This window comes from Pan troglodytes, chromosome 4 (assembly GCF_028858775.2).
Source record: "Pan troglodytes isolate AG18354 chromosome 4, NHGRI_mPanTro3-v2.0_pri, whole genome shotgun sequence".
NCBI classification, from domain to species: Eukaryota; Metazoa; Chordata; class Mammalia; order Primates; family Hominidae; genus Pan; species Pan troglodytes.
Window position 1 is genome coordinate 145,098,637 of NC_072402.2, and position 21,459 is coordinate 145,120,095.

General features: G+C 39.0%; 1 protein-coding gene across 3 annotated transcripts in view; it reads left to right on the plus strand.

Moving 5' to 3' along the window:
- STK32A (serine/threonine kinase 32A) overlaps positions 1–21,459 on the plus strand; it is a 157,017-nt gene that overhangs the window by 131,997 nt on the left and 3,561 nt on the right. For 2 of the 3 annotated variants that reach the window (XM_054684687.2, XM_063811572.1), the window contains 4 exons: positions 3,933–4,049; positions 6,442–6,567; positions 8,363–8,491; positions 16,687–16,751. In XM_054684687.2, the coding sequence (XP_054540662.2) occupies positions 3,933–4,049; positions 6,442–6,567; positions 8,363–8,491; positions 16,687–16,751 (437 nt within the window). Of the gene's footprint in view, positions 1–3,932; positions 4,050–6,441; positions 6,568–8,362; positions 8,492–16,686; positions 16,752–17,133; positions 21,107–21,459 lie in introns of those variants that run through there. The other variant, XM_527065.7, reaches the window with a different exon arrangement.

The following is a 21,459-nucleotide window of genomic DNA, read 5'->3' on the forward strand; positions in this document are numbered from 1 at the left end:
TCCCTTTGACTTTTAAACCCCATCTTAGCAGTTTGTTGCATTCACTTCCAACTTGTTTCTGTTCTCATAAGGATACTCTATCTTCAGATAGATAGATATAGATAGATGTGTTGTTTTAGCAAAAATAGAAGTATGTTTTACCTTGTTGAGCCTTTTTTTTTTTCATTTCATAAGATAAAATGTACAGCTTTCTAGATCAGAACACCTAAATCTATTTTCTTTTTAAGGATTAAATCTATAGGCATATCAATTTTTATTTTTTATCTCTTGTATATTATTAGGTTGTTAATTCATTAAAGGTAAAGTATGTGTCTTATATAGGTTAGTATTATTCACAGTATTTAACTTTTTTTTTTTTTTCTCAGGAGAGTCTTGCTCTGTCCCCCAGGCTGGAGTGCAATGGCCCAATCCCGGCTCACTGCAACCACCCCCTCCTCTGTCCAATCAACCCTCCCGCCTGAGCCTCCCAAGTAGCTGGGACTACAGGCATATGCCACCATGTCTGGAAATTTTTTGTATTTTTTGTAGAGTTGGGGTCTTACCATGTTGCCCAGGCTAGTCTTGAACTCCTGGGCTCAAGCAATCCACCTGCCTTGGCCCTGCAAAGCGGTGGGATTACAGGTGTGAGCCTCCGCACCTGGTCACAATATTTAACTTTAAATAGGTATATAATACATGGTTATTTTCACTCACATCCGTGTGAAGAGACCACCAAACAGGCTTTGTGTGAGCAACAAGGCCATTTCACCTGGGTGCAGGTGGGCTGAGTCCGAAAAGAGAATCAGCAAAGGGAGATAGGGGTGGGGCCGTTTTATAAGATTTGGGTAGGTAAAGGAAAAAGGGGGGTTGTTCTCTGGCGGGCAGGGGTGAGGATCACAAGGTGCTCAGCGGGGGACCTTTTGAGCCAGGATGAGCCAGGAGAAGGAATTTCACAAGGCAATGTCATCAGTTAAGGCAGGAACCGGCCATTTTCATTTCTTTTGTGGTGGAATGTCATCAGTTAAGGCAGGAACCAGCCATCTGGATGTGTATGTGCAGGTCACAGGGGATATGATGGCTTAGCTTGGGCTCAGAGGCCTGACAGTTATTGAATGAATGGAGGAACAAATCACTACAAATCACTTAGACACCTTCTAGGAAAAAATGACCAACTATGCTACCTGCAATTACGTTTCAAAATATAGCTTATCTGAAGAAAAGGAAGTAACATTTAATTACAAGCTTCAATACAACTCAAGCACAGAGGAAGGGTGCTAAACAATTTCCTCCATACGTACAAATTTTTATTTACAGAAAAGTATATGTCTTAATGAGAAAATGTGCTCGAAAACATTCTCATCATTTCTGAGTTTGGTTTCAGTCTTAATGAATGTGTCCCTTAACTATTAATCTGCTTTGTCATCTCTCTAACTCCCTACTATCTCATTGCCATTGCAAAGGCAAAGGTCCACATCTTTTATAGTTTCATATTATCCAAAAGTGTTAACTTAGGATAGATGTGTACATAGTTTTGTACTCATTGTACATGCTTAGCTGCAATTCTTTTGCCTTTGCACTTCTGAAATACAACCATATTCACAACACATCATTTGTTCCCTTATAATATTTCACCTTTTCCACTTTGTTTATTCTCTATATGCTCACTGTTAGTTTAGATGCTGCCTTAGGCTTTTATGATATATACTGTGACTGCATACTGTAATTTTTCTCTATAGCATGTATCCCATTTATTTAAGTGTGTGTGTGTGTGTATACAGTCTATATAATAAATTTACATGCTTCCTTAAGTAGACTGTAGGCCCCACCAACATAGAAACCATATATGTCTTGTTCTTCATTGTACTCTCAATGCCTAAGAAAGGTGCTGGAACATGGTAGGCATTCAATAAATAATTGGTAAATAAATAAAGATACAATTCTGGTAGTTGATTAATTCAAATTAATTTTAAAATTTAGAACTGTAAAAGTAAATTAAAAAATAAGATAAAGACAATGTGATTATTTTTTAATAAACCAACAGGTCATGGAGATTTTAAAAATTAAATTCAGTCATATGGCCTTGTAAAGTAACTAGAGAAAAATGTACACACTTAAACCAGCTGCTTGTGGCATTCATCAGTTAATTCATTTGTTTATAAAATCATTTTATTTTCTAGGTGGCCCGGAAACAGTAGGTTGAGAAGCAGCAATGAATTAAAATCAAGAAGAAACACAGAAAAAAGTAAAAACACATGTGCATACACATATAAGCCTAGAGGCTTGAGTATACTAAGCCTAATCTGATTCTTAATGATAAACATGGTCTGAATCATATGGAGTAACCTAACCCTTTGGCTACTAAATTATCAATAAACATTGATAATGGTGATAAAGCATCTAGCACTCCTTTACTGATATTGAGTTAATGAGTTATTTCTACTATATAATTACCAAGACATATGATATAGCTATGGTCCTTTATTTAGTGTTGAGGGGGAAAATATGGCAGTTGTTTTTAGATCTTACTTAAAAAGAAAAAATGTTTGAATTAAGCTCCCTTTCAAGGGCCACCTCCTGGCACTTCGTGGTTCCATGAATAGCTGACATTGACTTGCCATGTGTAAAATTAAGCTTTTCTTCCCATCACTTTTCTTGAGGACTCATTTTGCTGTTCACTATTCATTCACATTTACATATGCCCATTTTTACCTTTGTGTCAATAATGATAAAAATCTCTCTCTTATATTGTGTCTAATACTATTAGCCACTCACTCTGTTGAGAAATTTACACATATTATCTCCTTTAATTTTTCCAGCAATCTCATGAGATAGCTCATTTTACAGATGAAGTAACAAGCTCAGAAATTGAGTGGAGAAGTTTAGCACCAAATCCTTTTAACCTCAAACACTTGATTATTTTATATTACCTCTTAACACTGATTTACTACAGGGAAAAACTTAAACCCTTTCATTTCCCCCAATTTAGGTCATCCATCAACAGTCATTTATTAAATATCTTAAAAGGGCCAGGCATGTGATCAATGTGTATATCCATGTTAACTGTGCTGTGGCTAGTTAATCGAATACGGAAATTTTGTTCATTAAATAAACATGTATTGTGCACCTACTGAATGCTTGGTCTCATGAACAAGAATGATATAATCTCTGGCTGTGAGTAGCTTACAGTTCACATAAGAGACATGAAATTTCAGTGTTGGTGAGTCCCCTACAAAATAATATAGATAAAGGCTGTCCTCTAGTGTAAAGCTGTGAAAACTACAGCTAATCCACAGTTTTCTTTTGTTTCTTTTCTTTTTAAATTACTTTTCTTCAAAGTCAAAACCGTAGAAGAACCTGGTTCTTCCCCCAAAAATTTTTTTAAAAGCTTCTGCCTCATCACAAAGTTCTCCACCCTGCCATACTCCGTGGAACCAGGGACTCATAGCATTTGTGGGACTGGAGTTGATGTTTTCTGAGCAGTTTTCTGTCCTGAGCTTCCTCATTATGTTGCAGTGAAAGGGATGGTATGGTAAAATTCTGGATTTACTTGCAATCAACCCTTACATAATAATTTTTTAGACTTCCATTTATTGAGTACTTGTCCAGTATTTCATGTTAATACTTATATAATACCTTATAAAACAATTTCAAATCAGCAACTCAGAGGCTGATTCAGCCAACTTGAATGTTTTGTTTGGCTCAGTGGAGTGTTCAACTTTAAAATTTATGGTATTTTAGAAGCGACCATAAATTTCTAGTGGCTCTTTAAGAAAAAGTAGGGGGTCTGGCAACACAGGACCACCTACACATATGGCAACGCAAGAGTCAGCTGGACAGGGTTAGAAATTGATACAGATATTTTATCGGTTGAAAGTTTAGCTTGGAAACATTTGGAAAATTTTTTTTCTTTTGTCCTATACAAATGAAGACTTCTACTTCTTTTCTCCCTTAAGAGACCATATCATATTCGCTCCAGTACTTCCAGCAAGGAAATTGTACACACGTTTGAGACGACTGTTGTAACTTACCCTTCTGCCTGGTCACAGGAAATGGTGTCACTTCTTAAAAAGGTAAGAAGGAAGACTGCATGTCCAAAGGAAGTAACAAAAGGAAGCAGGCTCTCTGGTTTAAGTTTAGAAGTTAGTATACAATATTGGGGACAGTCATGATAGTATACATTTGTCGAGTGTATTTTCTAGCTGTTAGCTTTCAAATACATGGCTTCATTAACTCAACTCAGATTCCCCTTGGATGTCCCAAAGCCATCTTAAACTCAAAGGACTTCTTTATCTTTGTCTTTCCTGAATATCTTCTCAGGAAATTCTCTCAGTGACTGGCTTCTCTATCCAAATCCACTTATGCCAGCCAGAAACCAGGACTCATTTGTCATCTGCATATTCAATTCATCACCAGGTTCTGAAATTTTATATTTTAAGTATTAAAATATTTCACTTCTCTCTGTCGTCACTACTATTTCCCTGATCCAACTGCCATCAGTCTAGCCTTATAACGGGTTTGTCCACATACACTTTTACCACTCCATTCTATTCCCCATGCAGCCCCACAGTGGTCTGTTAAAGGACAGTCCAGGATATTTTCCTTGTTCTTAGAATAAAGATTAAAATAATTTTGTGGTACAAAAGTTCAAAATACCTCTCAAGCCTTGTTTTGGACTTTTGGACTTTTGTCCCCACTTTGACTACACATAAACTGCTTTGGCCTTTTTCTTCTTTTCTTTCTTTTCCCCTTCTTCACTTTTACATACCAGTCTTCCTCTCACCACAGGGCCTTTGCACATGCCAGTACCTATTCCTGGAACAGTGCCTCCAATCCTAGTTCCTCCAGTTCCTCCTTGAGAGCAGTACTATTCAATGTGGTTCACTGGTTCTAGTCCATGAATTTTTTCTGCAGGTCTATTGTAAGTAAAGAACTTGAGAGAAGCATTTAGAAACTTTTATAGCAATTGGACACTGCTGTAGCATCTAAACACTTGATCAGTGGACTTGTCTTATTGAAGAGGGTCCAAGCTTGTTTGACGGTTGTTGAACTCAAGTCACAAGGTGTCTATGTGGGGTGCTGCATACTGGCAATGCATAATAAGACCACATACTGATTTCAGTGGATTGGAAATTGAAACAGACAAAAACAAACAAAAATAACTGACCCTTCTACATAGTTTGGGAAGCACAGCTTTAGCTCTTGGCTCAAATATCACCTTCTTGGTGTAAGTTCATATAGCACTATCTTTCCTTCATAGCATTTTTCAGTTTAAAATTATACCCAGCATTTGTGTGATCCTTGGTTACGTACCATTTTCTTCTTAGCTTCATGAGGGTAGGGACCATGTCTGACATGTGTTACCATTGTATTCTCAGCATCTAACACAAAGCCTGAGAAGTGAAATTTGACAAGTATTCAAATAAATGAGGTCCACAGCTTTCATCAGATTTTCAAGGTACCCATCTTCATCAAACAGATGAAGAACAGTTATAGCGGGAGGTCAAAAGTGTGTATTGAGTGATGATACAAAACAAGAATGAGGGGCCCAAGAGGAATGGGCTTGGCCTTTTTTTTTTTTTTTTTTTTTTTTTTGAGGAGAAAATTGCACCAGTTGTGGCTGGTAATGGAAAATAGCTTTAGTGGCTAAGGAGTCATCATCTGTGTCTCTTGTTTTCGGAGTCAAGTTCCCTATTTTGGAATAGGGACATTGCATCAGTAATGTCAAAGACATAGAATGGGGGATCATTTTTCATAAGCAAATTCTGCTTAGTTCCAAGACAGCCCTGCTTCACTCCACAAATTACACCCTGAGGTTGCATGGTTGTCATCTTCAGAAGCATTCTCAAGTGGGACTGACAATGCCTATTTGAGCCACACAATTGCTGTGATGTTGGCTCAGGAATGGTTAAGGGGGCAAAAATCTTTTATCTCAATTAGTAAAATCTAGAACTATAACAGTTACTTTAGTTACACCTTATCTATGCCACCCCCAATGTATTTTAATTAGTTGTAAAAACAGCTACAATTCTTAGTAGGAAATGAGTTCCACTTGTGAAATGTATCAACATTTGTCACCATAGGTTTTCTACTAGGTACTTTGTATAAATAGCCTCCCACTAATCCTGATTACAATCGTATGAAATACATTATTACCACTTTTTTTTAAACACATGGGTAAACTAAGATTTAGAGAACAAATTTGCCCTTAGTAAGTAGAGGAGTCAAGAATCAAAGATATATTTGACTTAGTAGGACAAGCCGTTTTTACTCATCACATTGCAGAATCCTACATACTGTTCATTCTAATAATGTATGATCTACATTGTTTATGGGATTAGGGATAGGGGACACTGTCTTTTTTCCTTCAGTCCTACAGTTGAAAGCATTTAGAGGGAATTTGTATGATTTTTTTTTGTCCTTCTATCCTTTCTTATGGCCTTGATGTTTGTATTTTATTGGCAGCTACTCGAACCTAATCCAGACCAACGATTTTCTCAGTTATCTGATGTCCAGAACTTCCCGTATATGAATGATATAAACTGGGATGCAGTTTTTCAGAAGAGGCTCATTCCAGGTTTCATTCCTAATGTGAGTCAATCCTAACAAAGCCAAATAATTCCCATTCAGTGCGCATTACCCGGTGTGCCAGATTCACACATTGTCTCATTAGATAATCACACCAGTGTTGTTAAGAGAGCCCCAATTCCCATTTTACAGATGAGAGAATTGAGACATGCACAGGGTAAGTTTGTCACCAAAGGTCACAAAGCTAGCAAGTAGTCAAGCTGGGATTCTAATCCGGGTATATTTGCAACTGAAGTTCTGGCTTTTAACCACTTTTTTATGGTATGTTTTTATTGAAAGGAAGTCCTAGTTCCCCAAATAGTCGCTCATGAATCTGCTGGGGTTTAAGTTTTCTTTGATTCTAAAGATGCAGAAGTTTGTGTCCCTAGAGATCTGAGTCAAAGAATTGAAAATTGTTGGAGTTGGGGTGAGGAATTTATTTTACCATTTGCCCCTTGTCCTTTGTTTGTTCTGTCTCAGGGATTTATATTTGTAAGGACTGATAACCAAAGACATGTAATTCCCATTGGATGGATAGCCAAACCAATGGACTTCTGTGGTCTACTGCATTATGCTGGTAAGAGCCAGAGTCCAGAAGCTTAGGCCAAAGGTCCCAAGTGAGGCCTCTAGCTCCTTCTCTCTGCCTAGAACTGAAATTATATGTTCAGTTGTAGGTATATTGGGCAGAATAAGAGGCTTCTAAAGGGGCCTGTAGAACCAATTCAGTTTTCTGTTTTGGCTGTCATGGCAGCTCAGGCCTGCAATCTCAGCACTTTAGGAGGCCGAGGCAGGAGGATCAGGGGTTCAAGATCAGCCTTGGCAACATGGCAAGACCGTGTCTCTACAGAAAAAGAAAAAAAAATTAGGCAGGCGTGGTGGTACTTGGGTGTAGTCTCAGCTACCTAGGAGGCTGAGGTAGAAAGATCACTTAAGCCCAGGAGTTTGAGGCTGCATGAGAAGTGATTGTGCCACTGCACTCTAGCCTGGGTAACAGAGTGAGACCCTGTCTCAAAAAAAAAAAAAAAAAAAAATTACTCTTAAGCCCAAATGAGGCATTTGCTGTGGGAATGTGAGAGTGTGATCCTTCCTGTACACACAGCAGGAGGCATGCTCCAAAGAGAGGGTAAGTAGAAAGTACAAAGTGAGAGAAAGGAGAAAGCAGGGTGGTGGAATTGTACCTTATGGAGCAACAGGAGGGTAGGTCTGAGTTCTTACCTCTCCGCTTTGTGGGGTCCATTAGGGGCAACTTGTACCATAATTGACACATGACACAATGAAGGTCTAGGCACCCCAACTCTTGCTTCCCCCTCCTTCTATGTGTTGCGTCCCTCCAATTAACCATCAACGCTGGCTCAAAAGAAGTTCTACGTTATGCTTCTCTGACTTTAGTGTGAATCGGAATCATCTGGGAAGCTTATTAAAGTGCAAGTTCTTGGACCTCACATTCTGAAATCCTGATTTGGGAAGTCTGGTTGGAGAACTGGGAAGCTGAGCAAGCAACTTAGGTGATTCTGAGTTACATGATTATTAGAGCGCACTTTGGGAAACATAACCCAAAATTTATTTTCCACTTTAGAAAAATAATTGTAAGTTGGCTTTTGTTTTTACTCATTGAGGCCTAATTGAGAGTTTAGAAAAATAAACGAAGAATATGGAAAACGATGCTGGCAATAAATAACGTAAAACTTAGAGTGGGAATCCCAGCTTATTATTCATGGACTGCTCCGTTAAGACTAAGTATTATTTTCTGTATTAGGTCTGCTGTGTTTTTCAGAATGATACAGTAATCTGAGGATTGAGCCAACTGTCTTCCTTGCAGAAAGGCAGGCTGAATTGTGATCCTACCTTTGAACTTGAGGAAATGATTTTGGAGTCCAAACCTCTACACAAGAAAAAAAAGCGTCTGGCAAAGAAGGAGAAGGATATGAGGAAATGCGATTCTTCTCAGGTAAGCAGGTCCCCACCAAACTCAGGGTCATGGGTATCCCCATGATGGCTGCAATATCTTCGAGAGCTTCTACTGGGAGGTCATTTCAGCTTCCTGCTTTTGCTGCTTAGTGAAATAGGAGAAGTAGATCAGCCGGGTTTCTAAAAGGGCAGACCAGAGCTGCTCTGAGGATCCTAGCAGCAACATTTTACTTGTAGGCTTTCCGTCTAGAGTTCTGCCATTAACTTGACTCAGTTATTTCTCTCTTCCAGTTCTCAATTCAAAATTTACAAATTTCCTGGGAGAGGAACTGTCATTGGCCAAGCTTAGGTCAGGGGATGATTCATAAAATTATGGTAAAGGGGCAGGTTTCAAAGTACACACATGGTTGTTTTGGACCTCACTCCTGCTTTGAGGAGTTTCTGGGAGCAGCCAACCCTAGAGATGATGTCTGTTCTTTGCCACAAGCAGAATTTTATGATATCAAGCCTCACAGAAGAGCATCTGTTCACAGGAATGATGGAATTCTAACATGGTGGAGCACTATTGCTGGATTTCAGGCTGAGTTAAATTAACTTTGTAACTAAGTATATTATTCTCTGTCAGAGTCAGAGCTCAGATTTCAGTGAAGTAACTTGCAAACACTCAGTAGGATTTTATACTCACATGTGGTTCTATGAATTATAATGATGATGAAGTAATAAACAGTTACTTTGCCTCTAAAGGTCATCTATCTATCCACACGACCATTTCCATTCCTCCCTCTATCCCTGCCTCCCTCCATCCATTCATTTAGGCTACTTTTTTTTAGTACCTATGATCTGCCAAGTCCTGTGCTAAAGACTGGAGTGAGAAATGATTGAGATATAATTTCTATACTCAGTGCTGTCCCTTTTCTCAAAGATTGTGTAGTCTTGTGGTAAAGATGGCTCTGCAAACAAATAAGTATCCTCCATCTCCTTAATTTCTCTAGTAGTCAGGGGCCACTATATATTTCAATGGACAATTAACCAACGTTCACATCTCGGTCCTGTTTGATCACAGAACTGGCTTCTCATCAGATTCCCTTCAGGAAATGTTTCCTAGGACCCTCCAAGGAATGCTTAGCTGTGCTGCTAACCCGTCTTGCATATTGCTTGTCTCTGAACTGTCTTCTTCCCAATGGTCTGTTCCTCATGATCATGTCATAACCAACCCACTTCTCCAGACTTGCTCCTTCCCCTGACCTAGCAGAACTCGGCTCAAGGTGGATACAGGCCTCTCTGATAACAGGACCTATCATGTGATAAAAACCAAGAGATCCTTTTTATTACAAGTTTTTAAAGTTTTAGAAATAACTGAGCAATTTGGGAATAACTTTTGACCATACCTACCATGCTCAACATGATCTGCCCATCTTTCCTGCCACATCCTTGTACTATCCCACTCTGACCCTCACTTAAAACCCTCCAACCTCACAGGCCCTGCAAGTGTCTCACTCTCAAGCACTGAGCCTTTTGTTCTTCTTCAGGGCCTTTGCCCTTGCTCTTCCCTGTTCCTAGAATGCTCTTCCCTTGCATCTTCACATAGGGGGCTTCCTCTCATTCTTTATACCTTAAATATCACCTTGTCATTTCCGTTGTTGAATTATAGGATGTTTTTTACATATTCTGGATATTGGACCCTTATCAGATATGCGAACTGCAAATAGTTTCTCCCTTAGTCATTCTACGAAGCCAGCATTACCCTGATACCAAACTGGACAAAGACATCACAAAAAATGATAATTACAAACTGACATCTGTTATGAATATAGATGCAAAAATCCTTAACATATTAGCAAGGTGTTCAGTTAGGCTTTTGACTTAAGATGTTTCTTCTTTTTTAATATTTGTGTTCATAGCTATAAAGTTCCTTCTGAGCACTGCCTTCACCCATCCCATAAGTTTTGGGATGCTGTGGTTTGTTTTTAATTCATCTCTAAGTATATTCTGATATCTCATTTGATTTCTCTTTTTGACTCTTTTTTTAAGAGTTTGTTGTTTAATTTCCACATTTTTGTGAATTTTCCAGTTTTCCTTCTGTTATTGATTCCTACCTTCATTCCAATTATTTCAGTCTTTTTAAATTTTTTGAGACCTGTTTTGTGGTTTCCTTCCATGGTTTCCTTTAACTCTGAGCATATTCAAGACAGTTGTTTTAAAATCTCACTCTAGAAAGCTCAATGTTTGAGCTTCCTCAGGACAATTTCTATCCGTTGATTTTAAGTCTTTGAATGGCAATATTTTCCTGTTTCTTTGTGTGCCTTGTGATTTTTTTTCTGTTGCTATTGAAAACTTGACATTTAAATATTATAATGTGGTAACTCTGGAAATCAGGTTCCTCCTTTCTTCATGGTTTGCTATTTTTTGATTGTTGAAGGCTGTAGTTATCCATTGTTTAGCGACTTCTCCAAACAATGTTTGCAGAGATTGTCTGCTTTGTTGTGTCATCACTGAAGTTTCTGTTACTTTAGCCTGTGCTCAGCTAATGTTTTGACTGAGATTTAACACCAAGAGCATTTTTAAGTTGTTTTTCTTTTCTTGATTTAGTGTTCACTTGGTTCCAGTAAACCTTTGAGTGCTTTCCGGAATTTTGACAAAGTTGGTTTTGACAGTATCTGCTTGTTTTTTTGATGTTTCTGTTCAGAGATGGGGCTTGGAACTGCTTACATCAGCATTTTTCTCTAGATTCTTCTAATCTTGTACCCCAGGTTCAAAAATAAAAGGTACTTTGCTTCAAAACAAAGAATAGTCTTTCTTCCAAGAAGAATCAGAAAGATTATGAACTATTTTTCTGATTCTTCACTCTATTTTCACTCTTTTACATTAAGGCTTTTAAAACATGAGTCAATCGTACCTTATTATATTATTAACATGCTCGTTCATTCATTCATTCATTTATTCAGATGACTGTAAAATTCCTGCTATGTTAGGAAATGTTTCTGACTAGGTGGTTAATGCTATGGTTAGATACACAAAGTGCTGTGGGAATTGCTTACTGGACCTCAGTGAAGGGTTAGGATAGGCTTTCCAGAGGAGGCAACATTTGATCTGGTTCCTCCAGATTGAGCAGAGGTAGGTGAGCATACAGGAAAGGACAAGAGCATTTCAAGGCTGGCACATCTCAGGGCACAGGCAGATCTTAATGTTACAGAGGAAATAAAATGACAGGTGGTTTCTGATCATAGGAATTACCCATGCTGTGTTCAAAAGGCTTGTGACATTACTCATCCTCCCTGCCTTTAGTCTTATCTAGAGCCATTCACTGAAGGCATTCCTTCAGCCAAATCTAACAAGAACATACACCATATCAATATCATATTAGCTATAGCTTAGCCCCATTTCTGCCCCACTGTGTGTAGCTCACAGTCACCTTGTTACTCTAGAGCCAAATTCATCACTGTTTAGGTACCACGTTAGAAAAGAGTCAAGTGTTGGCAAGGGAATTCCAATCAAGCCACAAGCCTGGAAAAGGAGCTCTCTATTCTGAGCTCTCTGAGTTCTCTATTCTGTTTAATTGGTCTATGCGTCTGTCATTGTACCAGTACCATGCTGTTTTGGTTACTGTAGCTTTGTAGTATAGTTTGAAGTCAGGTAGTGTAGTAGTGTAATAATGCCTCCAGTCTTTTTTTTTTTTTATTGCTTAGGATTGTCTTGACTATACGAGCTCTTATTTGGTTCCGTATACATTTGAAAATAGTTTTTTTTCTAATTCTGTGAAGAATGCCAACAGTCATTTAATGGGAATAGCATTGAATCTATAAACTACTTTAGGCAGTATGGCCATTTTCATGATATTGATTCTATTTGGGAACCTGGAATGTTTTTCCATTTGTTTATGTCCTCTCTGATTTCCTTGAGCAGTGGTTTGTATTTCTCCTTGAAGAGGTCCTTCATTTCCCTTGTTAGCTATATTCCTAGGTGTTTTATTGTTTTGTAGCAGTTGTGAATGGGAGTTCATTCATGATTTGTCTCTCTGCTTGCCTGTTGTTGGTGTATAGGAATGCTAGCAATCTTTGCACATTGATTTTATATCCTGGGTTTCAGTATTTTAAAAACTTACTTCAGGTGATTCTATGTGTGCAACCATGGTTGAGATACACTGTTATAGAATCTAGGATGTGATAAACCAGAGGAACATAACTAAAGTTTTGAATTTTTCCCATGTCTCAGTTTCCTCATTTATAGATGGAGTTGGTGTGTGTACCAAGTTCATAGGCTTGTTCTGAGTAAATTAGTGCATGTAAAGTGCTCCACAGAATGTTAGCTGTTGTGATGCTTTACTTTCCATTGCACTTCCTGACTCCTAGCCTTTCTTTTCCTTGGCTCTTTTTATGCTCATGTCAGATGCCTCTGTTGTTTCTTTCCCCCCAGAATATCCTCCACTTTATCTTGCTCTGCTCAACATCTTTAAAGTATAGAATCAAAAGACTGCCATGCCACCCAGTCTGTCTGACAATTGAGGCAAATTCCCTAAGTCCTCTTGTTCTCCTTCTGAGATTTCCACCTGCTCTAACCCCTTCCAATATTTCAGATGCCATCTCCAGCTATGATAGTTTAATCAGTGTTTGCTCTGCTCATCCTTTATATGTGAGTCCTAAGATTTTAAGCGATCATTTCCCTTCTAAGTCATGTATGACCCATTAGTCCCTCCATTCTTTTTTCTTACCCCTCATTTCATATTCTCTTTATGGCTACTCCTGTTGATGTATCCATTTGGCCACACTTCTTAAACTTCTCCACCTAAAGCAGAGGAAAAAGAACAAGTTGAACATGAACCCTTTAAGGGTAATGGGGTCTGAAGTGTCACACTAAAAGGTCATCTGCAAGTATGTATTTCATATCTTTGTTTAAATAAAATAGTTACATAGTAGAGGGAAAAAAAATCCATGTGGATTTTGCATTTCACTCGATTATAACCTTGATTTTTAATGCTAAAAATTATTTTTCCTAAAATCTTGGGGTAAAAGTGTTGCTCCAAAGAGCTTTTATCAGATTATGTTTATCCTGTAGCTGCCTGTCCCCTGTGACCGATACTGGAAACCCTCAGGATTACAAATGCCTCCGTTTGCAAATAAGAGTGAAATACAACAGAACTGTGTCTTCTCGTTTGTCTTGTTCCCCATCCCTCTTCTGTGCTTTGTATTGTTTCCTCTCCTGTCACCTAAACAGGCACTCTGAAAGAAAACTCTCCAGTACTGGAGAACTTAGTATATTCTAATTCCTAGGTTAAAAAAAATAATAAATGACTGAATGATTTTTTTTAAAGAATATTTTCCATCAGAAGAAATTTGGAAGTATGTTGTTGCAGACTTTTAAAACATTTGATCTGGGTCTAATTCTGTCCTGGGACTGGTAATCATCTTTTTTTGAGGCTAAATTTTCTCGTTTTGATGAAAAAGTCATCAATAGATGTTGAAAGCTGGACAGTGCAGTGTCAAAGCAAATGCTTTGCATGTCTGCAAGAAAGTCACAAATAAAGAAGGCTCTGCTGACTAAAAGAGAAAGATACTTAACTCCAGTACCATTGTTGAGGGGAACATTCTATCAGGATTCAGTATAGAGAGATATTTTTAGGCTATTCACAAAATCCAGGTAGAACCTCCAAGCTAAATTTACAATAATACTAGCTTTTAGATTAATTGTTGTTTTTTAAATATGTATTAGCCTCTTATACAAATATAAGGAGTTACAAACTATTGTTACAATAATCTTGGCTTTCGTGATTGTCCAATGTATTTACACTTACCGAGAGCTTTATTTCTCCGTATAGTTTCAAGTTACTGTCTCGTGTCCTTTCATTTTACCTTGCAGGACTCCTTTGAGCATTTCTTACAGGGAAGTTCTAGTGGTAATAAACTCCCTCCACTTTTATCTGGAAACATCTTAGTTTCTCTCTCACTTTTCAAGAACAGTTCTGCCAGATAGAGGATCCTTGGTTGATAGGTTTTTTCTTTTAGCACTTTGAATATATCAGCCCACTGCCTTCTGGCCTCCAAAGTTTCTGATAAGAAATCTGCCCATCATCTTATGATGTACTTGACAAATTTTTTCTCTCTTGCTGCTTTCAAGATTCTCTCCTTGTCTTTGGCTTTAGAAAGTTTGCTTATATTGGCTGGACATGGTGGCTCACACCTGTAATCCCAGCAATTTGGGAGGCTGAGGCAGGTGGATCACTTGAGGCCAGGAGTTCGAGATCAGCCTGGCCAACATGATGAAACCCTGCCTCTACTTAAAATTCAAAAATTAGCTAGGTGTAGTGGTGCACACCTGTAATCCCAGCTACTTGGGTTGCTGAGGCAAGAGAATCTCTTGAACCCAAGAGGAGGAGGTTGCAGTGAGCTGAGAGCATGCCACTTCACTCCAGTCTGGGCAACAGATCAAAAGTCTGTCAGAAAAAAAAAAAAAAAAAAGGAAAGTTTGATTATATTATGTGTCAATGTGGGTCTTCTTGAATTCATCTTACTTGGGATACACTGTGCCTTTTTGGATTTGGGGGCTCATGCCTTTCAGCTATGATTTCTTTAAGTATTCTGTTTTCCTTTTTCTCTCTCTTCTCCTTCTGGGACTTCCACAGTATGTACACTGGTTTGCTTGATGGTGTTCCATACATTCTGTAGTCCAGGGATGTCCAATCTTTTGGCTTCCCTGGGCCACGTTGGAAGAAGAGGAATTGTCTTAGGCCACACATAAAATACACTAACACTAACGATAGCTGATGAGCTAAAGAAAAATCACCCTCAAAAAATCTCCTAATGTTTTAAGAAAGTTTACGAATTTGTGTTGGGCCACATTCAAAGCCATCCTGAGGCACATGTGGCCCATGGGCTGTGGGTTGGACAAGTTTGCTATAGGCTCTGTTCATTATTCTTCAATCTTTTTTCTTTCTGTTCCTCAGACTCAGTAATTTCCACTGTCCTGTCATCAAGTTTGATACTGATTCCTTCCTTGCCTGCTCAATTTTGCGTTGAAACCCTGTAGCAAATTTTTAAATTTTAGTTCTTGCACTTTTCAGCTCAAGAATTCCTTTTTAGTTTCTTTTTAGGTTTTCTATATTTTTATTAATATTTTAGTTTTGTTTGCACATCATTTTCTTGATTTTCTCTATATCTTCCTTTAGCTCTTTGAGCATCTTTAAGATAGTTGTTTTGAAGTCTTTATCTAGTAGAGCTACTATTAGGTCTTTTTAAGGGATAGGTTTTTTGGTTTATGTTTTTTTACTGTGAATGAGCCATACTTCTCTATTTCCTGGCATGCCTTGTTATTTTTTGTATTGGACACTTGAATCTAATAATGTGATAAATCTAGGAAAATCAGATTTCTCCCATCCCCAGGGTTTGCTGTTTTTTGTTATTGTTTTTTTTATTTTTTATTATTGTTGTAAGCTGTCTCCATGCCAAGGATCAGCTGAGGTGTAAACATAAGATCTTCATAGGTCTTTTCTGAGCCTGCACCCTTTCCTGGGCATGTGCAGTCACTTTCTAATTTTCCCTACAGATGCAGTTGTTTTTGAATGTCCCAGCCTTTCACGTGTGGCTCCCAAAAAGAGGAAAGGAGAAAAATGAAGGGGGCGAAAATGTGCTGGCCCTTTAATTCTCCCAGAAGTCACTTCAGCCTGAGGGAGAGTGGCTGGCAGCAGTGTGGGGGAGGTGCAATAACAATGGCCATCAAGCATTTTGTTTGCACCTCTGTGATCAGAAGCAGTAGTGTTGGAAGCACAGATCCTCAGAATTTGGAGAACATGGTTCTTGCTTTCCACCCTGACTCTCACAGGCTGTGTGCAAACTGCTCCAGAACATGTGTGTGCTCAGCTCCCTCCCATGGGGCTGGAGTATGAGGGATGGGTAGCTGCTGCTGTGCTAAGAGCTTAAGTTGCTCATAATTAACTGCGCTTTGCCACCCAAGACTTCCCTGAAAGTTGCAAGCTTTCAATAGACTCCAGAGTTCTAAAATAGTGACATTAGACAGATTCTGCCAGTGCAATCGCTGTCTAGGAGGGGAGACAGATTCCTGGTGCTTCCTGTTTTGCCAGCTTCCCGGAATCTTCTTCACATAGCATCCATTTTGAAGATACGACTTACTTCTCAATTTGGGGCTATTCATTGAATAGACTGTCAACAGGTTATTGGCTGTTTGAAGATCCTCATTTGTCTGCTAACTATACCTCTATTTTTTTTTTCTACGTTCACCTGGAAGACATGTCTTCTTCAAGAGCACCTTGACTCTGTCCAGAAGGAGTTCATAATTTTCAACAGAGAAAAGTAAGTAATTCCTGGGAGAACAACAGCCCCGGAAATGGTGGCATGTTTCAGCCAGACTTTACTTGCAGAGAAAATATATTTTTAACATTTTAAAAATTATTTTCTAATTGGGAAAATGATGCAATCTATTATAGAAAATGTAGAAACCTTTTTTTGTAAGGTATTTAACATTTTTTAATTGATAAATTAGCTTAGCATCAAGTTTTCATTTGTGAGAAGGGAAGAGGAATTAGGATTTAAACACTTAAAAATCAAAGCCTTTTAAAAGATTTCCTTGGCTCATGCTTATTTATAAATTATCGGGCTTAATATTATTTCAAAAGCTTAAACCTTTCATTTTATTTTTCAAAGAATAAAACATCTTTTTTTTTTTCTTTTTAAGAGTAAACAGGGACTTTAACAAAAGACAACCAAATCTAGCCTTGGAACAAACCAAAGACCCACAAGATGAGGATGGTCAGAATAACAACTTGTAAAGGCCTCATGTCTTCTTCTTGGGACAATCTCATGCCAGAAACTTCTAATTACATATGTCAAGAAAAGCTGACAGTAGTTCTTGCCACTCCACACACCATGACTTAGAAAATGTGAATGAATATATTTCAAAAAAGGCAGCACAACACAGTGAAGGGTCCTGGGCCTGAGCTCCTGGGATGTCGTTTCACATCAATCAACTGTGTGATCTAGAGCAAGTCACTTAGCCACTTTCTGTGCTTTACTTTATTTATCTAAAATGAGAGGGTTATACTAGATGAGCCATACCCTGCCTTTTTAGTGCTATAATTGTTATTCTAAACTGCCTTTATTTTTATTTTAAAATTAATATATGAATATAGATTTATTTTTCCACTCCTAATTACGCAGTGACAAATGGACAAATGGACACAGGACTCAGTGAGACTTTTCAGACCTCGAAAGTTTCATAAAGTGGTCAGAATGCCCCAGGCTACTTGGATAAAGATAAGGAATTCTATCAGGGAGGCACAAATGGAATCAGATTAAAAGTAACAGAGATGGATGAGGGCCTTCCAGTGATGTGCGTGAATCAGCATTAGATCCGCTTATCTCAGCTGGCAGGAGCCTGCTGTGCACACCACTTCCCAGCTCCCTCTTCAACAATGTGAAGGTGGTAACTTGAAATTGGTAATAATGGGAGCATTTACACCACGGAAACTGGTAAATGCTCGTTTTTTCCCTCCTAACAAGTGAATTGCTAAATATTAGCCCACCACTCTCCTTCCAAGAAGCATGTTCCTTGAGGGCTAATTGTCCTCTGAAGATTAGCAGAGACCAGTATCTGGAGAGGATCAGAAAAGAATGTCATCGCACTGAAAGTATGTCCACCTTGCAGTTCAGAAAAGTTGCATCTTATATGGGGTTTATTGTCTAAGTTAGAAATGAATTTAGAAGATAGTAAAATTTACCATTGAAAAACCCCTTAAATTACCCATAACGTATATGGGAAGTATCTTTTCTCAGTAAAGCCCAATACAGTGTCACCTTTCACTAATGAAACAAGTCATTGCTTTTGTTTTGTTTTGACTTAGTTATTTTTATTTTTGGTCTCATTTTGGCTAATACCAGATGAGCTAAAATGTTGAACAAATTATACTTGTTTTTATAGACTAGAATTACTATTTTTTTTCTTTTCAGGCAGAGTCTCGCTCTGTCACCCAGGCTGGAGTGCAGCGGCATGATCTCTGCTCACTACATCTGCCTCCCGGGTTCAAGTGATTCTTGTGTCTCAGCCTCCTAAGTAGCTGGGATCGCATGTGTGTGCCACCATGTGTAGCTAATTTTTTGTATTTTTAGTAGAGATAGGATTTTGCTATGCTGGCCAGGTTGGTTTCAAACTCCTGGTCTCAAGTGATCCGCCCACCTTGGCCTCCCAAAGTGCTGGGATTACAGGCATGAGCCACCGAACCTGGCCTTAGAATTACTCTTAGTACAGTGGAATGCCCACACATCCAAGACAGGCAAGTTCATGGAGACTAAGGGAACAGTGGTATCATGTCTCCCTTCTCCCTTGTGCTTACTACAAGAATGGCAGGCAGAATCGCCTACTTATTTAAAATATCACTGATGTCTCACTCTTTTTCTTTATATTTTATTTATTGATTTGCCACAAAGTTTAATTCACCTAAGTGAGACGTGCATATGATGTAACTCCACTGTACAGATACACAGGTCTTTACAGAAGAACTATTTTTGGCAACCCATATGCCCCTGGGTAGGGTCCAGAAGTGAACAGGCTTGGTGGGGGATTGTTTTCACCTCTTGGCTACTCAGAGTACCTAAACCTGTCCTTACTTATGGAGAGCATGTGTCACACCAAGATGGCAGTAAGCTGGCAACTGGGAAGACCTGACTGATGCCCATTTGGGAAGCCAGGCAAGTGAAAATGGACCGAAGAAACAGAGATGGCTGTCTTTTATGCAAGGCTTTTCCATAAAGAGGTTACACTGGGGCAACCAAGTATGTGTAGAAAGCCAGAGCTAAACTTCAGCTTGGCATTCACAGTTTTCTCTTCACTGAGCTAATAGGCCCAGAGTTTCGGGCAGAGCTGTGAAATAGTGCTTCTCTAATAGCAACCATATTATTGTTACATAATTAAAAGCCAGCTCTTTTGTTGTTTGTTTGATTCCTTTTCCCTACAGTTCCCACATCATTTGTCTGTGCTATTCTGTTTTTCTCCAAACACTATAAACTTGAAGCAATTGCCCTGACTCGATTTCAGAGAAGGGGATGTGTTGGAAAGAGCAAGAATAAGAAAGTGACCAGATTCTGCTGCAGTCTGGTAACCCCACGAGTGTCAGGGACTACTTGCATGTTTACTTCTATCCTTCATTTGTTTTGATTCAAGCCTTTATGTGCTGTGGACTCACCTCCCTAAGTAACCAGGTTCCTCCTCTCGCTGCGACCTTGTTTGCATCCTTCCCAAGAAGAGGCTTTGGGAAATTTTTCTGTAATTACACTTACCAAAGAGCCATGGAACTATTACGATCTCCACTGTGATGAGAGTTAAGCCATAGTGCCATTTCACACGTATACATTTATGATGGGATGGGAACCCGATACAATCTCTGTAGGCTGAATCCCTAGTTTTATTTCCAGTGAGCTGCTTCTGTGACTGAAGCACCTCTGTGGGCTTTTGGGAACCATGGATGCACAGATGAGAGAGCACGGGCTCAGAGAGTAAGATGGATTTCTAGTGCTAGCCAGGTGAATGACACACAGTGTATTTCAAGTTTGAAAAGCAAAACCATGGTATCTGACAGTGCGGAACAGCTGATTGTAATCACCTCCCACCACTGTGCATTTTAAACATGAGAACAAAAAACTTTTCCAAAATTTAAACTTTTCCTAAATCTTTATGGTCATTGCTAGTTGTTGACATCAGATCCTTTGGTTTTATTCTATAACTTGGGCTAAACGTTAATATCCCACTAGGTGGAACATGTCTCTTCCGGAGTTGTGACAACCGAGGCTCAGAGCTGTGATTTTTAGAAAACAAGATGACTATTAAATCCTTTGGCCTGGTATTCTTGAATGTTTTTCTCCCAGTGCTTCCCTTGCCTGTATGGAGCATCTGCAAAGTCTGAGCAGGTTTTGAAGTCCAAGAGCATCCCAGCTATAAGGCTCTTGCACTGTGACAGAGCTGCCCACCTCCAGTACACCCTCAGTGACCTCGAGTAGATGCGTAGGGCAGTCAAACCCGGCAACTTATGCCACAACCCTAATTCCAGGAAGTCGTCTGCTAATGGCTAACCCACTGCCATGGTGGCACTGGTTTTGCCTGAGGTCATTGCTAGGGCAGGAATGAACAGCAACCAGCACAGAGCATTGCTAAATTAATTACGGTAACCTAATTAATTAGTAGCTAGGCTTCTTCTGATAGGAAAGTTTCAACCAGAAACCACTAGATGTTCTATTATCATAGCTTTTGTAGATTGGATGGAAGAATAAGTAGGAAGAAAGAGTATTAATGTAGCTAGTAGGGACCAGTGTTGCTGCTTGTGGCTGAAGCAGTAATGCTAAGGCTTTAGCTCTTCAAAAGCAGAACGAAAAGGCACAAAAAGCACTGCAAGCTTGTTTCTGTACCCAGTTGTCCCTGTATTGTCTACATAAAATCCTGTTTCCTGCTATCTGTCTGTGATTCCTGTTTATTACAAATTCAGTGTGTCTGACTGATATTAAACACTGATATTAAAATTTCAAACTTCACTTATCTGTGCTGTTGTGAACAGGCAGCTGATCTGGCAGCCCTCGAATGGGAAACAAGTGCTTCTGTTGAGCTGTAGCATATATAATATAAATGTGCCTATGTGTATTAAAATGTCTTCTGTAAACAATGAGCCACTGACCCTTCTTTGTCAGCTGTGTGTATGTGTGTGTGTGTAATTGTTTTCTCCAGAGATAGCATTGGGGTGCCCAAAGTAACCCGTTCTTATGTCTATTTCCTATTGTGAGGAATGTCCCTTACCAGAAATAATATTCTGTGACAGAGATGATGTTCTGCAACTATGGAATGCAGTATAGCTTACTTCACCCACATGTATAAAAACTAAAAATCCTTACCTCTCTAGTAGTCGCATTTCAGGGAACACAGCCCGGAATTCCAGTTTCTGCCTTTCACTATGCCCCTAAGTCCATGGGCAGCCTATGCACCTCTTTCTTTAGCACTCTGCTTTCCTACCCCTCAACATCC